Consider the following 17512-nt stretch of genomic DNA (forward strand, 5'->3'; position numbering starts at 1 on the left):
TCTTGAATATTTTCAGACTATCAGTGCTTCAGTCTGCTTTCCCCCATGTAGATACCAAGGGCATTCAGGCTGTGTGTCTTTTTGTTATTTAGGGATGTTTAAGGTAACTTGCTATTTAGATTTGTTGTAAATGTACTTTTTGTTTTGATGTCTGGTGCTCTATGTAGCCTAAATCCATATGGCATCACCACATTTCATCTTCCCCAAATAACCCTGTCTTTTAAAGAAAGTATGCCTAGCCTGATGTTACTTTTCCTAAGTCTTCAATTTGAACATCAACCTCACTATGCCATAATATGGTTATACTCTGGGAGTATAACTTAGAGTTGCATAGGGATGTTTATCTCTCATCTCCTCCCCACACTAAATGATACCAAGTTGCTCTATTCCTTTAAGTGGCAAGTCCAATTTTTTTTCCTTTGTATAAGGTAATATGTTTTCCCTTCTCATTATTTTTGTATCCCATTGCAATATAATGACTTAAGATATTTGGTCATTCATTTGGTCAGAAAATGTCTTCCTCATATATATTTGGTGTTCATCCACAGTTCCTGAAAACATTTCAGAGCCAAACAGATGAAATGGGTGTCTTGTTATTAATGAAGGTGACTTTTGGACCCTAGCCAAGGGTGGGAGCTGGTTTTCAGGAGGACCAGTCATATAATTAGAGGGCTGGAACTTTCAACCCCTCACATCCTGCATCTCTGGGGAGGTAAGAGGAGCTAGAGGTCACATCAACCAATGGCCAGTAACTTAATCATGACTATATAATGAAGCCTCCATAAAAACTTGAGAGGACAGTGTTTTGATCCTTTTTTCTTTGGAGAGTTTCCACACTTGGGGAGCAAGAATGCTTCTGAGGTGGGCATCAGGCTCCACGAGGACGGAAGCTTCTTAGTTCAGAACACTAAACTATGGATCTTTTCCTCTTGTTGTTCATATCCTTTAATAAACTGGTAAACATAATTAGGTGTTTCCCTCAGTTCTGTGAGCCACTCTAGCAGATTAGCTGAACCTTTGGAGGAGGTCACTGGAACCTCCAATCTGTAGCCTATTATTCAGAACAGCAGACAGTAGCATAGGGCTTGGGCCTGGCATCTAAAGTGGGAGCTGGGGGGATGGCAGTCTTGTAGGAGTGAACCCTTAACTTGTGCAATCTGATGCTGTCTCTGGTATCAGAAATAGAGTGTCAGAATTGCTTGTTGTTGTATGTGTGTGGGAACCTACCTCCACCCCATGCTGGAGTTGATCTCAGAACACTGAGAGACCCATCCAACATCAATGCTTTTTACCCTCTTTGTGACATGTAGTCCAGAGATGAGTGAGTTCGAAAAACAACCTTACTTTAAATAGAAGATTCTATTGGCCTTTTGATAATTTTTGGCATTATATTGGCAAGCTATAGGAATTTAAGCTATTTTTAAAAAAGAACACATCTTATTCAATTTCCACATTTCCTCATCACGTTATCCAATATTGTTCCTCGTCTCTTGAATTCAGAATAAGGTTTGTATATTGGAGGAAACAGAATAAATTAGAAGTGACATTGCCAATGCAGTGGTTCTCTCCAAATTTATTTTTCCTTATGAGTTGTCAGCATTAGAGGCTCAAAATTTTACAATACATAGTATCTGATCAGTGGAAAAGTCCAAGTTTATCCAGCGTTTTTGCTTAATGATTTGCAATCAAGCAATATCTGATATGCCTTTCTCCATATCCAGCATCAGTAGATCAGAGAAGTATCAAGATTATATAGTTTCTACTAAACAAAATAAAGTGAAATATTCCAAGACAATAGAGAGAGAGAAAAGATATCTCCCCTAATTAATTCTGTTCAATAAATTTTAAAAAAGTTCATAGGGGACTGTGGCTGAACTTAATATTGAGGGGGTGAGAAGAATTTTTTTTCAAAGTGTATTTCCACCGAGACCTCCTCTACTTAGATCTCCTCCTACTTAGGAGACTGGTCTAGACACCTATCCACAATCCCGTGCACACATATAAACTGTGCCTCAGTCCCCAAGGGGTGGTCCCTCCCCTAAGAGTTTACAGTTTAGGAGGAAAGATGTTACTTGTAACGATTAGAATGCCAAGCAAGTTAATACAGAAAAACAGCATACATTGTGTAGTGAGGTATACACTGCAAAAAGGAATTAATGAAGACAGTCTCTGTGAATTTGAGTTCGGAAGGGATGTACGAGGAGTTGTCTTAATAGATCAGGTGCATTTGAGAAGCTGGAAAAATGAGTGGATGGATTCCCCACAGGAAGGGATTGGTACCACTAAAAAGAATTGCTCATACATTCTGCAAGGCTATTTTGATGTCCTACCAACTAAGATTAAAAACTCATATAAACACTATATTTTGTATTGCTGACTCAATGAAACAGCTAATTAAGGGGTATTTCTCTACCCATTGATTTATACAAACTGTGCTATTTGTTATAGATTCTCTCCACCTTCTTCATTGATGCTTCAGTCAATTGATAAGTGCAAAAATGATAAAGTATTACAGGAAAATGTAAGCTTGATGTTGATTGCAAATATCAACTATAAATCACCTAGAGAGAAATGAAGAAATTAAATGTGAATGATGCTGTCTAAAATTATATGAATACATTGAATATAACCAAGGGCAGGAGCAATACTCTGGACCTAGGAATTCAGATACTTTATGATTCTTAAGTGAGCATTAATAAAAAACAAAGGACTAAATACATCCCAATGTCCCTGAGAGCTTAAGAATTCAATCTTTTAACTTCCCCCTCCTCTTCTCTTCCCACTCCATAATCTCTTCTTCCTCTTTTTTCTCCTTCTTTGATCTGAATAAAGATCATTCACTTTAGTAAATTTTTAGATTTACAAGATAGTTATTGACTGACTCAGTAATTCTCCCATACAGATTGTGTCCCAGAGAGATGACAGATAAGTAGATGAATACAGGAAGTGACCCACATTAATAACCAGCAACCCATTTAGACTAATAGCTTAAACAGAGTTAAACTGTGTTCAGTAATGAGAGTAATGAGAGATGTATGTTAATGTGCCTCATTTCAGTGGAGTTAGAATCCCAACATGTCCAGAAACTATATTTGCATAATCTACACATTGACACTGTGTGGGAAAAAGATGAGCTGCAAATCCAAGGACTTGACTTCAGTTTTCTTTGGAGATGGTAAAAGAATAATTCCAAGTGTTAGAAAGTCACTTAGTGGAGAAAAAAGCCAGTGACTCTTTATTGTCAGTGATGCTCTGGAGCTGTTTCACCTAAATCTTATACTATCTCTTGTTTTCAAAAGGAAGATTCATGGGGGGGGGGGGTCTGAATCTAGTACTAAATCCTTGCAAATAAATTGAGCACAGTGAAATTATTACAGAAGATGGCAATTCTTCCTTCCCTCCAAAAACTAGAATTTTCTTTTTCAATTCATGAAAGATTTCCCTGAATGGAAAATGTGCTTTGTGCTGTTCTGGAAGTAATACAAGGAACAAAATCAGGTAACCATTATGAAGTCTGAGTGTAAGAGAGAGTCTCAGTAACAATGTACTTTCCAAGGACAAAGATAAAGAGGTTATTTTCAATCATTAGAAAATCTAGTCTTGGTTATGGAAATGAGAAATACCAAGTTCAGAGAAATTTATTCATCAAATGCAGACTCATCTGAAAAGAAGAAATGTTATGCCAATGTTTCTAAATTCTCTTCCACATCTGACAACCTTTCTGTCATTTGTAGACAGACTCTGATTTAGAAAAATTGATTTTATTTCTTAAGAAATGTAAAAGATCAGAAAAAAAAAATGACCACTAAAATCAGTCAAAAAAGAAAGTCTTTTTTTGCTATGCTAAAATAACCAGTTCATTAGACTAATCTTAGAATTTAAATAGATAAACACAGACCCCTTGGCAAGCATCTAGTGGGTAAAAATAATGATAACAAGTAAATCTCTCACACTCTCAAGTTGTTTTGTTATTATAATTCAGTTTTACATACCGACAGAAAACATTACCCGTGGAAAATCATATGCATTGCTTTCCTCTCTTAATACCCTTATATATGTCATAGAAGGGCTGTTGGGTTAAAGGAAGATGCAAGGTGTGTTAATAAAACAACCAAGGAGACTCTACGGCATGGATCTCAGTGTGAATGAGCAGCTTGTCAATATCTTCAGGTCTCCAGTGAGTAATAAGAGTGGCTCTCAGGATATTGCAACTCTGTCTGCTTCCACCAGAGATCATAATTGGGCTATGAATTTTTACAACAGGAAAGTCTCCCTGTCATAGAGACAGAAAGTTAGTTGAATTAATGCCAAAAGAATCTCAGAAAGGTATGAGTCATGTACATGGGCATTTAAATATGTAGTGCTCTCACTTCCTTTTATTTCTATTTGTTTTTACTTTTTAAAAAAATTTTTGTCATAGTTTATTGGTTAAGGCTTCTAAAATATAGCCTGTGTTTAAGAATTGCTCAATATACTAGTCTTCTGCCCAATGACATGACATGCACTTTGGGGAATTCAAGAAGCCAGTTGAGGTGAGTTGAGGTGATTGATAAATCAAAAGCAAATAATAGCAGAAGATGTGAACTAAAGCTATTTCTTGATCTGTGAAAAGCTAATTGGGCACATTTCAGGCCAGGTCTCTGAAGGCACAGCTCATGAACTCTGTCTTCCTGATGCTGTGCTCATTAAGGACACTCAATAGATAACTGGCTAATGCTAGGGAAATCCCCATCAGGGTGGCCTTTACATGACACTGCAGATTGACCTCAGGAAGGAGAGAGAAGAAAAAAATAGGGAGAGATTCTAGGCAACTAGCTGCTTACAGAGTCCTATTGCCTTATCTAATTCATCTCGAACTGAAGAGTTTGTAAGGGGTACCCTGCTTTACAAAATCTCAAGGGACTTTTGCCTTTCTCTAACATACCAGAGTTTGGTCAGATCTTATTTGCTAGTGGTGGTTGGTAGAATAAATCAGGGATTTTCTGGTCCTGGGTCTACTATTTGATATGGAAGACTGAATATAGCACAAATGACCTAAATATTTCTGGAACAGTCTATGTTTGCCACTGATGCTTAAACATTTTAATTATAATCACAAATGAATTTAATTATCAAAATCTCATAACCCATCCTCAATTATTCATGTTAATAATTCTAGGTAAGTTGAAATGTACTGCACTGACATCTCACTTTTAAAGAATCAAATATCAAGGAAGGAAAGACATTTGTAGATGTTCACAATGTTGTATGTGAGGAAATTTTTGAGTAACTTTGAAAACTCAAATCAATATATTGAGAAAGCAACACAGTGGGTTATGTCTACATGGGGATCTGAGACCAGGATTTGAAGCAATAAAATTTTTCAGAAGAAAGTGGTGGGATCTAAATCCTTGAAATCTTCCTGAATAGTATGGCCACATGTTGCCAGGTATCGGCATTTATACAGCCAAATAGAGGGACTTTTGCTAGGCAATCTCTCTAAGTCTTGTGCGATTATGACCTTCTGATTCCATTTCATGAAAACTAGGAAAACTTCCTTTAGTATTGTGTGTTATAAAATGAATAGTTTTCCATGAGTTAGCTCATCTAAGATATTATATGAGAAAAAGTACTCCAAAATATTCTGCAAATCTCTACAAAACTCTTTAAAAAGATCTTTAATTTTCAGAAACAATGTGATGTAAAGAAATGTTTAGTTTTAATTTGCTAAATTTTATAAATATTAGCAAGACAAAAATTGTTACTATACATTTACATGTTACTAAAGAGCATGGGGAAGTTTGGTGGGTATGAAGGATTCTTTGTGAAGTAATTAACTTATCTATTGAATTTTTTTGTATTTTTCTAAGCATTTAATTGACTCTTCAACTAAATTTTAAACATACTTAAGTAATTTAGGATTCAGATGATAGCCTTTTGATCCAAGAGCCCAATCTGTTGGTATCTAGTCTGGTACAGGTCCTCTTGTCTACACTGCACTAAGGTTATAGCTACTTGAGTAGTTTCAGAATTTTGTAGATGTTTGAGTGTCAATTAGTGTTTAATTTTTTTAATGATAATCTGTAATCAGGAGCCAAACAAAATTGAACTGCAGATATTCTGTCTTTGAATGTAAGGTATTCCTTTATTTTTTTCTTGGACATTAGAATTTTTTCTTCAAAAAGAAACGAAGTAGAAACTCCTACACTGTAATTTGAGCCCTTCACATTTCTAAAAACAGAATATTTAAGTTGATAAAATCAGTTTACATGTGATTAAGTTTTAATTAATGCCCTTAACTTAGATCCCAACAGATAAAAAATTATACTCTTAGCTTAGACAAAACCAACTCAAAAGACAGACTCAGATTGAATCAAAGAAAATTCTTTTAAAAAAACATACACACATTATACATAAAACATAGAACTTATATCTTGATTTGTAACTGAAGTGGATTTTATACTGAATAGTGAAAATGGATACAAGTTGGACAGCTGAATTCAATCAAATAAGTAATCTTAAATAGGAAGAGAATATTTGTTCAATGTGGACAGAAATCTTTGCACATTAATTCCTCCTAGTCAAGTCAATTGTCCAAAATGGAAACACATTCCAAGGTTGAAATATACTAAAATAATGAACGGAAGAACAAAATATAAAGATAGAAACATTTTTTGAGTAATGTAGATTCCTTTCTCCCCCAAAAATTATATGTGAGGGAAAACCTAGACTGTCAGATTTGCTAGGTGAACTGCTTAGTAGCTATTTTACCAGTGTTTCTTTTTTAAAATTTGTTTTATACTTTTACAAGCAGCAAAGTTATTCCTATCAAACAGTTATTTCTACTGAAATGGACTAACACACTATGAGGGGTTTGCTCACAATATGGACTTTACCTATTTCTGAAAAGCAAGCCAATTCTATCATTCTAAAGAGAAAATCGTATTTTAATGTTCTAACCTAATCAAATCTGTGATCATTGATTTATTTAAAAAAAAAACATATTTTGAAGGAGCTATTGTTATCATTAATACTTAGGCCTAGTGACAATTCCTGTTTTGGGAAATCAACCGTTTGGAGCCCAACTCCTACTGTATTCTACCATAGCCGCTCAACTAGTAAGGTCTATTTCAGGGACAGAGTAACTTCGATCACAAAGAATGAGTCCTCAGCCAATAAAAACAAACTCAGGGCTACTTCCCCACCCCATCCATATTCTCCATCCCTTCTGCTGCAATCTCCTACAATCTTTGCGCTGAGTCCAGTAATATCTGGATATTTAACTCCTTCTGCCTTTTTTCTAGTGAGCAATCTCTGACAAACAGGGCCTGAGACCTGGGGACTGCTTCTTGCTGGCGTGTTTGGGAAGGTCCTTTCTAGGCCCTGGAAAAGCCACAGTGCTAGTGCATCTGAATGAAACTGGTGGGCTTTGTCAATTACTTCTGAGGAGCTACTATGACTAATTGATTTGTACCTCTGCTCCAGGCTGAACTACCCAAATTATAACCTAAACGACCTGAAGGCAGGGATTTGGTAAATTTGGCTTGGCACTTAGTCTCTCTTTCCCGCAATCCTTCCAAGCCTTACAATTTATCTGGCACTTGATAGGTGCTCAGTAAAAAAACTTCTAAGGGGAGAGGGTTGTGTTGAGCAAAGAGAGAAGGCTGGAAAGGCACTTGAGTACCGAAGGTTCTTCTACGTGTCCAGTAAAAAGAAAAAAAAATGTCTGTACTAGAATATTATCATTAGTTATTATTGCTTTTAATCAACCTTTAGGAGGTCAGTGGCTTTTAACCATGGCATCTAGCGGGAGAATCCAGGTTGGGGCTAAAGGCTGTCCATTGCCCCAACTCAGGAGGTGCGAAGCCTTGGGTCATCATCTGGGACAATCTCTTGGGAGCGGACAGGTGCTGGCGGCTCCCACGGGTCTTCGGGCGCCCAGGCCCCCGGACCCCTGCCTTCTCAGAGCCCTGGAGCATGCTCAGTGGCACCGCGGGAGCCAGCGAGGGCTCGGCGGGACGCACTCCGCTTGCCAGGTTTTCGCAGGAGTCCGCGGGGTGCAGGGTGAGAGGGGCCCCGGCGCCGGGCAGCCTCGGCCGCGCAGATGGGGGGCTGGGCTCCCGCCCGCGTTGCGGTTGCTCGGGAGATGCCGGAGCGCGGCGCCCGGAGGCCCCACCTGGCGCGCTGAGCCCCGGCGGCGGCGGGCGGGGGGCGCGGACTGCAGTAGAATGCGAGCGGGCTCCTCCGGCGCGGCGAGAGGTCGCTGGAGCGCCGTCAGGTGCCGCTCGCCCGCCACTCGCCGCTCCGCTAACTTGCCAGTCGGGCGCGTGTGGTCTCCGAGGCTCTCCGACTTGGGGTGGCGGGGGCGGGGGGAGTGGGGACTTGGAGGGTCTGCGGGCGCCGGAGGAGGGAGCCTGCGGGGCAGCTCTGCCTCCCCTCCCTGGCGCTCCCTGCCCCCACCCCGTCGCCGCCGCCTTCCCTTCCGCCAATTCGGAGAGCGTCGGGCGCCTGTGACATGCGTTCGCTGCCAAGTAACGGTCCCCGAGTCTGAAGTGCCCGGGAGGGAGTGAGCGCCGAGGCGGGCCGCCGGGGATGACAGCCATGAAGCAGGAGCAGCAGCCGGCCCCGGGGGCCCTGGCGAGCCCCGCGCCGCCGGCGGACCAGGTGAGAGTCGCGACGCGGCCGGGCCCTCCTGCGGAGCGGGCGCCCCGGCCCCCCGCCCGCCCGCGCCCCCGCCCGCGCCGCCGCCCCCGCCCGCGGCTCGCTCGCCTCGCCTCCGCTCCTCCATGGACTCGGCGGGAAGTTAGCGCCGCGGAGCGCGCTCGGCGCCGGGCGAGAGGATGCGCTCGGCGGAGAGCCGCGGGGAGGCGGGGAGAGAGGTAAAGGCTGGGGATGGCCCGGGAAGCCTCGGCGGGCGGGCCGCCGGCGGGGAGAGCCGGCCGGGGCCAAGGAGCGGGGGCCTCTTGGCCCCTAAGAACGCGCTGGCGGCATTGCTGCGCTCCTGGAGGCTCCACGGGCTGGGTTCGAGCCCCGTCTTCCCGTAGCCGCGACGAGCGCTGGCCCCAGCTCCCCGAGGAGGCAAATGACCTTTAGGCCGGCAGAGTTTTCCCCTGCCCGTTTTCCTTTGAGGGGACCGGGATGGGGTCTAAGTGGGGGAAGAGGGTGGACCAGGCATCTGTGCTCTGCTGAGTGGAGCGGAGCTCGGGAGCAAAAAAGCATTCGTTATTATGGGGAGCTGGAAAGATACCGGCTTTAGTGATTTGTTGGGTCCAGATGCGTGGTGTCTGCAGAGATGAGGTGCGCTGTGCTGGCCGAGGGTTATTCTTGCCCCTTTCCGGTCTTTCCGCACCAGCCACCCCCTTTTTGTTTCAGTCTTTAGGGGTTTGTAACATAACCGTATGGTGGCTCTCCAACTCAGCTATCCCTGGATTGGGGTGACTCGGGAGTTAGATGTCGCTTTTTCCCAAAGTTGTGGGGGCACAGCGCCGGGGTGCCCTGGCCAGGACAAGGGAGGCTGTGATGAGCCGGCCTGAAGTGCTGTCACGTTTACATCAATCACAGGCGCCGAGCCGAGAGGGTGCACTTAGGTCAGCGGGTTAACTACGGAGCTGGGACCGAGGCGCCGAGGTGTCGGACGTGGGCCCTTTGCCCCGAATGCACTGGTGAAGGCCGCGCGACGCGTTTTTGGCAGGCACTCCTAGCTTCTGCTAGAAGTGGGGTGAAGGGGAGCGGTAAGGACACCGCTCTTCGCATATTCTATGCACAGAGGAGCGAGTGAAGGCGAGCTGTCCGAATCGCCCAGGAGTGGCAGTGAGGCTGAGGAGGCGCTGCTGCTTAGGGCTGCTGGTATTACTATTCTGGTCTTGGTCATCTCTCTTGGCCTGTGGTCTCCCACAGCCGCCTAGTTTCCCTCACATACATTTCACACAGGTGGCGAGAATTGAAAATGGCTTAAATTTCCCCCTCCCTTTACTGGTGTGAATGTTGCAGTTTTTACAAAGCAATTGTTTTCTTAAACCATCCTCTTTGCTCCTTACCCTGAGATTAGTATGGGAGTATTAAAACATTTATAGTTCATTATATGTCCCTTCTCCTTATAATCTCTTCTCCCTACTCCTTCCAACACATACCACGAGGTAGCAACTGGTTAGCAGATTATAAAAATAATTTCAGGAGAGGAACATGGATTTAACATCCTCTTTCAGGCTGACAGCCCTTAAATTTCATTAACAAGCGGCTGAGCCTCTCTACTGCTCCTGGAATGATGCTACCAATAAGAACGATTAGTCAGGTGAGAGAGTCCCCATATGAAATCTTTGCTCACTAACCTGTGACACCAGCTGGTTACTTGAGGTGCTGCATACAGTTTGGTGATGGTGGAGGTGGGGAGAAAGAAGTAGAGCAGAGTGCCCAGGAGCTGAGAATGTGTATGTGAACAGTGGACAAGCCCTATATGCACAGTAAAGCCTTTTGTCACGACTAATCTAGTACTTAAAATTCATATGAAGAGATGGATTCAAGCTTGCATATGGTTTTCTTGTTAGTATTTGTTTTTGTTTATGGCCACTTCAAATATTTGGGGAGTGGCCATTTGCAGAACTCCTGTTTTAAGCGAGTTTTTGAAAGTGGCTTTCTGAGCATTTATATGATTTTAAAATCAATGGTATGCATATTATTATACTTGAGTTAAAATGAAAGAGACTGTTTTGCAAGGGGAAGGAAAGTGAGACTGAAATAAATGTACATGACAGCATCCCATTGAAGGTTTTCCAAGCACTCCCAGAAAATACCTATATCTACTATATTCTTTGTCTAAAACTTGATATATGAAATGATGGCCAGATAATGTGGATGATTATTGTGAATGCTTAAAGTACTTGTTTAAGATTACTAAGTTTTCATTACCAGTATAATCATTGTGGTCTAATTCTGCGATTGTCACACAACTCTTTTGTGGTATTAATATACCATCTCCATATAGATAATGATTGTTCTGGTTTCTATGATATTGCAGAAAAAAATTTTAAGTAGAAATGTAGCTCTATGAAGTGCTTTATGGTTAAATAAGAAGCATGTCTAGCTGACCACCCACTCTGTATTGATTTTGAGTGATTAGTATTTGAACGTTGCTAGAAAGCTCTTTAATTTTCCATGGTAGATATTTTTATGAAACCTCAAAAACTCCTTTTCCTGAGCCCATCAAGCACCTATTTCCACTTAACAGCACAGTGGAAGACCATGGTCTTTCCACTGGGTGAAACGGTTCAAAACCTTATGTTTTGGTTTTTCTTACGTTCCTTTAGAGAGCTTGACCTCCCTGTAGCATCTCTCTGTCACTGTGCTCTAGCAATGGATGCCATGACCAGCGGCACCCCTTCCCCAGGGAGAAACAGCAACGAGAACGGCAGGGACTGTATACTTTTATTAATATTCTTAATTATTGGGAATATTTTTTTATCTTTGTAATCTTTCCTTTAAAGCTTCATTGATTAAATAAGGGTTTACAACAGTTATTTTTGTTGTTTTCATAATACTTCACATTTACAAAATGTCTAAAAATAAATGCTTTGATATGGGTAGACAATTATTCTCACTTTACATGATCAATATTCCATTTTACATTAAGGATTACAAGATCTTGAGTGACTAGTTGTAATTTATTATTATTATTATTAAAAAACAAACAAACACTTCCTGCTTGCTTGTGTGCAGAGGACTGTCCTCTGGGCTGATGAGGTAATGTGTATTAAATGCATTTTTTTTCTATTTGCTGCTCAAAGCAATTTTGAGAGGTAGGTCCTGTTTTTAGTCCCATTTTAGAGATGAGAATACAGAAGACTAGAGACACTGAGCAACTCGATCAAGTTTGTATATAAAGCAATTTGATCAGGTTTGTATATAAAGTGGTGGAGATGAGATTTAGCCCTAGTTTATTATATTTAAGCTAAAATAAACTCATTTAAGTTTAAAGCCTCTGCCTTCTAACCTCTACACAGTTACAGCTCAACACATTCTTATTAGCACAATGCAAAATAATCACAAATATTCTGTGTGAGTATATAAAATTACTTTGAATGTAACAGATGAGTTTGTTTAAAGCTTCAACTATAATATAAATAATAATAGGTCTTGAAATTTTAAAGTTAACTTAATATTTCTTATTTTTATCTAATTAATGTAAAAGTAACCAAATAGATCCTGATAAGTACATAAGAACTTACGAAAGAAGTCTGCACCATTTGCCCTTGGTAATAATGATACTTCCAAGGTTTCTTAAACGAGTACATTTTTACTCAGATCTGGTTTAGAATTTGTTCACATTTCCACTAGGTGGCACCCTTCTGCTGACCTCAATGAGTAAAAAGATACTCCTAAAATATTTGATGGTCCTCTCAAGCTCTAAAACACCAAACCAAAACAAACCCACAACAAAAAAAGAAAAAAAGAAAGAAAAAATTACAACCCTATTTTCTGAGGTATGATACATAGTCTATTTTTTTAAGTAACTGTTTGGTTGCAAAGATAGCATTAGTTATGCCTTTTTCTTTAGAAAACTCATTCTGGTAGGCAACCAATCTCTTACAGTTCAACATGTAGCAACCTCTTGATGAAATTATTCACCATTAAAATATGATTAAATATGCAATGTATAAAATGCCTTTTGTAAAATATCAATTGTACTTTTGACCTTTAGTTAATATTAATGTACAATGTTTTCATACAGAAATTATGATTCAGTATTTTTATATTTCAAATTTGGTCTAGCAAACCTGATTAAAATTTTCAAATATATGCTTAATGAAAACTTACAAAAGAGATATTCTTCCATGTTTTCCTGACTAATGCACAAACTTGTCATAATTAATCTATAAATGTTGTTTTTAACATAGTACATCGAAAACAACTTTTAGAAATCATGTTGAAAAATTTATGTAAGATTTATTGCTTTTCTTCTAAGCATTCAACATAGAATGTACAGTATCTAACTGGTGAGAGAGTTTACATACAGGTGTTAAGTAGAAGTCTTTATGATTAGGAGATATTATACGTTTCTTGCTATCCCCTAATTTCCTATTACATATATATATTTTATGTATCTTATTTCACATATATATGACATTTTATCTATTGAGTTTAGAACATATCACAAAACATCCATTGCTTAAAAGCTGCTAATCTATCTGTTTATTTCAGGGACTGAGCGAATTGCACACTTAAGAAAGATTAAACTATATAAAAAGTTAAAGAAAATTGTATTATTAAATATTAATGCTGCATTATCTTACAAAGTACATTACATTGGAAACAAAATACTGAGAACAGATTTCCCCCAGAGTAAAAATAAAGCTATTTCAAAATTTTGGTTCCTTGAATCATTTATGATTACATAACATTTTAAGCTTTAGTACTTACAGGCATAGTTTTAATTTATTTACAGCCTCATGTAGCATAAACAGCACTAGTGCAACTAGGACTGTGAGCTTTTGTGCAACCACAAATATTTATTGACTGTTGTTTATGGGTTATTCACTGGAAACCACAAATTCAAGTTCATAGCTCAGGTCCACCAGTCATCACTGTGTTTTCTTGGGCATGGTAACTCTTCTGGGTTTCTCTGAAAATAGAAGTGACTGTAGATCCTTTACATGCTTATTGTAAGAATTAAATAATACGTAAAAGCTTTTTTTAAATTGAAGTATATTTGATATATAATCTTACACTGTTTTCAAGCATACAACACAATGGTTAACAGTTACTCACGTTACTAAATCCTCACCCCAACTGGTGCAGTTACTATCTGTCAACATAGGAAAATGTTACAGAATCATTGTCTGTACTCTCCTGTAAAAGCTTTTGAATAATGCCTCTTTCATACGAAGTGCTCTCATTAAATTGTCTGGGAACAGGAGCCTAGAGAAAAGAAAAAAACTTAGAGGATCATTGAGGATCTTAGAGGATCACCTACAGCTGGTATATTATTTTAACATTTTACAGAATATTGCTTTGCTCAGTACAGATACCTGTATGATTAATATGACTTTGCACATACATATCCATATTTTATTACATAACAGATTATTTGGTTTGGACATCAAGTCTAATCTGATAGACATGCAGTCTTCAAAATATGCTGTTACACCTCTATTTCCATTCAATCAAAACTCACTTCTCTACTGCCCTGTTCTGTAAGGGGCCAGGCTGGACACAGGCTAATTCTCACCAGCAGGTGAATGAGCTGCTGACTGTTGCATGCCATTTTCTGTAACGCACTCCACAAGGTAGCAAGATGGAGAAGAAAATGAAATAAAGAAGAAAAGAGAGGTATACTTTCATAGAAATATCTCAGAATATGAGATTTCAATCAGTGTGGCAGGAGAATATGCATAACAGTGGAGCCTCAGGCCCTCAGGGTGGGTGTGCCTGCTGTCCCCGGAGGTGGGAATGGGTGATCCAGTGTGGGGCTCAGCATAATTCAAAAGACTTTTTCACACAGATTTTTCTACAGCTACTCCTATGCAGCATTTAAATACACCCTTTCTTGATATTCCAACTATTAAAATTGCCTCCATGTATTTTCATACTCGATGGGTGACTTTATGTGCATCCTAATCAAGTTCATGTATTACTGAAACCTTGTACAGTAGTGCTCCTTATCCATGGTTCTGCTTTCCACAGTTTCAGTTACCCCCTGTAAACTGTGGTCTGGAAGCAGACTTACCTCCCAACATACGGTCACAAGGTCAGTAGCACCTAGTGCTATATATGTCACAATGCCTGTGTTGTTCACCTCACTCCATCTACTCACATAGACATTTTATCATCTCATGTCTCCACAAAAGAAGCAGGAGTACAGTACAATAGGGCATATATATAGAGAGAGACCACATTCATATAACTTTTATTACAGTATATTGTTATTATTTAAAACTACTTTATTATTATTGCTGTTAAATCTCTTACTGAGCCTAGTTTACAAATTAAAATTATAGGTATGTATGTATAGGAAAGGACATAGTATATGTAGGGTTTGGTACCATCTGGGTTTCATGCATCCACTAGGGGGTCTTGGGATGAATTCCCTGTGGACAAGGAGTGGGGGCATATACCAAGACATACATCAATCAGGAAGGTTTGGAGCTTTTCCCATCTGAAGACCTTTAAAAGGTTCATAAAAGAGCAGATAAATAATAGAGAGAATGTAAACTTCTTCATAAACATGTGCCCCTGTGTAAAGTTAACAATGTGCTGCCCTAGTGTATGTATTCTGCCCCACTCTGAGAAGTCATAGTGCTCAGTATTGATTATTCCCAGCACATTTTTGTTTTAAAGTTCGTCTTGACCTTATCCACAAGCTTTTTGACAATAACCAATTTCTGCTTGCTTTTCCCTGTGTAGATAGCATTGTTCTACAAGGCTTTTAAACTGTACACTTAACCACCCACCCTCCCTGGTAGGCATTCTTCTCATTGATTATCTATCAATTAAAGGAATGCTTGTCATTTCGAGGTTGGAAGAGAAAGCTGGGAAGTAGATTCAGTGGGGAGGATAGTCAGTGAAGAGAGAGCTCTTCTGTTATAGATACATTTTTATTAAGCTGTCCTGCATCCTCAGAGCTTTAGACATACCTGTATGTTTTGGTAAATGTAACGCCCACTGCCAGGGCAACTACAGAAAACTTGCTTCTATCCCAAACTGATAAAACAAGTATTTTATTTCGAACTGTTCTGTTTAGTAATTGATGTTGACAGTATTCTTTGTAATATCTTCTACATAATAAAAAGCGATTTTCATTTTCTTTTCAAGTTTGTCATGCTGTAGCTTATTTGAAAAATGACAAAACGTTAATAATTTTTTTAAACTAACTTTCATATTATATACTTATTCCATAAACCAGAAAGTATATCCTACCATATTTTTAGAATTGCCAAATGATATTCAGATTTATTAATTATTTTGTGGAGAGGCAATTTGATGTAGGGCTTAGAACAAACATTATAGATTGAATTCTTCTATCATTTACTACGCAATCTCCAGTACACTACTAAACCCCTCTGAAACCATTCCTTCATCTTTAAAGGAAGAGGAGGGTGAGAGTATTGTAAGGATTAGGGGCAGTCTATGTGAATGGGCTTGCATAACATCTGGCCCAAGGTAGAACTTAGAATTTGATTCTTATTGCTATTATGCTTCTAGATTATCTGAAAAGGTTATTTCATTCTTTTGTAAGGGTGATTTTGCATGTATGTTAATGAAAATGCAGAATATATGTGTGTGTGTGTGTGTGTGTGTGTGTACATGTACTTAAGATCGAAATATACTGCGTATTTTATAGTTAGATTATTATAGGACATTAGGTGAAAATCAGTTTTTAACAGCATGATTGATTGCTATCATTTTTAGATGATAACCTGTTTGTCCAAAAACGTATCTTCGAAGCGTTTTTGTGGTTTAATATTCTCTCCAAAAATTTGGTTTCACTTGACTGACTTAGAAATTCTTTGCATGTAAGAGCTGATGATATGTTGAGTGAAATTTAAGAACAGTTGGTTGAGTACATAATCAAAACTGACTTTGACATGTGGGAGAGCCAAGTCAAGCAGTATATTCTTCAGTCAAGCTGTATATTATCTGACTTTAATATTACTGTAATTTATCATACCTATCGATCTTCTCAAGTCAATGCAAAAACCTATGTATAAGGTTACAAGATAGCAAATGAAGAAAAGTGAGGAAAAAAAGCCATTTTTATTGTCCTTGTCCCCACCCCTTTTTGAGATCTAAATGAATTGATTTCTTATTTCATCTAAAAATCTCTGCTCTGAAAACATAAATATGACAAATCTGAATAACATAACTGAGACCTTGAATGGCAGGCACTCCTGTGATCTATTTTCAAATAATGGACCAGAGAGACCAGTTGAAGTTGCATTAATAAGGCTTGTGAAGGGTATAAGTAAGCCTTTCCTATTACTGGTACATGGGTTTACTTTGGCAAGAGGAATCAAATAAGTGAAAACTCAGATACTCATGCTTCCATTAACCACATCTCACCTCCAGGAAAGGTTTTTGAGAAGTTGTCCTGGTTGGTGAATCTAATATCTTTGTTTTCAAATCAAGAGACAGGTAATGGAGAGGTGAAGTGGCTTATCTCAAGTCACAGAATTGGTTAGAATCAAAAGCAGTGCTTGATTCCGGGTCTCTTCACTCATGGCTGTTTTCTGTGTGTTTGTGCTGCCAGATTCAGTGGTTGGTGCAGAGCCTTTGATGGCCTGTTGGTGGCACATCTGCCTTTCTTAGCAATTGCAACAGAATAGCCTTTTCTTTTTTTAAATTTTATGTTCTTAAAAGCTTTGAATCTGTAGGCAAAACTCACTTGATACTCCTTGGCTTCTCCTTTGTGATGTATTGCTAATAGGACAGTGGTCCTTACACTTTTGGTGCCTGGACACAAAACTTCACAGAACTACACATGCATGTCCTCCAACTTGCATGGTGAGAAGTCACCCCAGTGCCATAAATCCATTCTGAAAGG

The 17512-nt window shown here is 39.4% G+C and overlaps 1 protein-coding gene across 3 annotated transcripts in view; it reads left to right on the plus strand.

Moving 5' to 3' along the window:
• Window positions 1-8348: 8348 nt before the first annotated feature.
• The window catches only part of DPP10 (dipeptidyl peptidase like 10), a 674550-nt gene continuing 665386 nt past the window's right edge, over window positions 8349-17512 (plus strand). The window contains exon 1 of one of the 3 annotated variants that reach the window (XM_036886636.2): window positions 8349-8643. In XM_036886636.2, the coding sequence (XP_036742531.2) occupies window positions 8572-8643 (72 nt within the window). In that variant the 5' untranslated portion in view covers window positions 8349-8571. Of the gene's footprint in view, window positions 8644-8753; window positions 8859-17512 lie in introns of those variants that run through there. The other 2 variants (XM_036886633.2, XM_036886635.2) reach the window with 2 other exon arrangements.

The sequence above is a fragment of the Manis pentadactyla genome, chromosome 8, assembly GCF_030020395.1.
Source record: "Manis pentadactyla isolate mManPen7 chromosome 8, mManPen7.hap1, whole genome shotgun sequence".
Lineage (NCBI taxonomy): Eukaryota > Metazoa > Chordata > Mammalia > Pholidota > Manidae > Manis > Manis pentadactyla.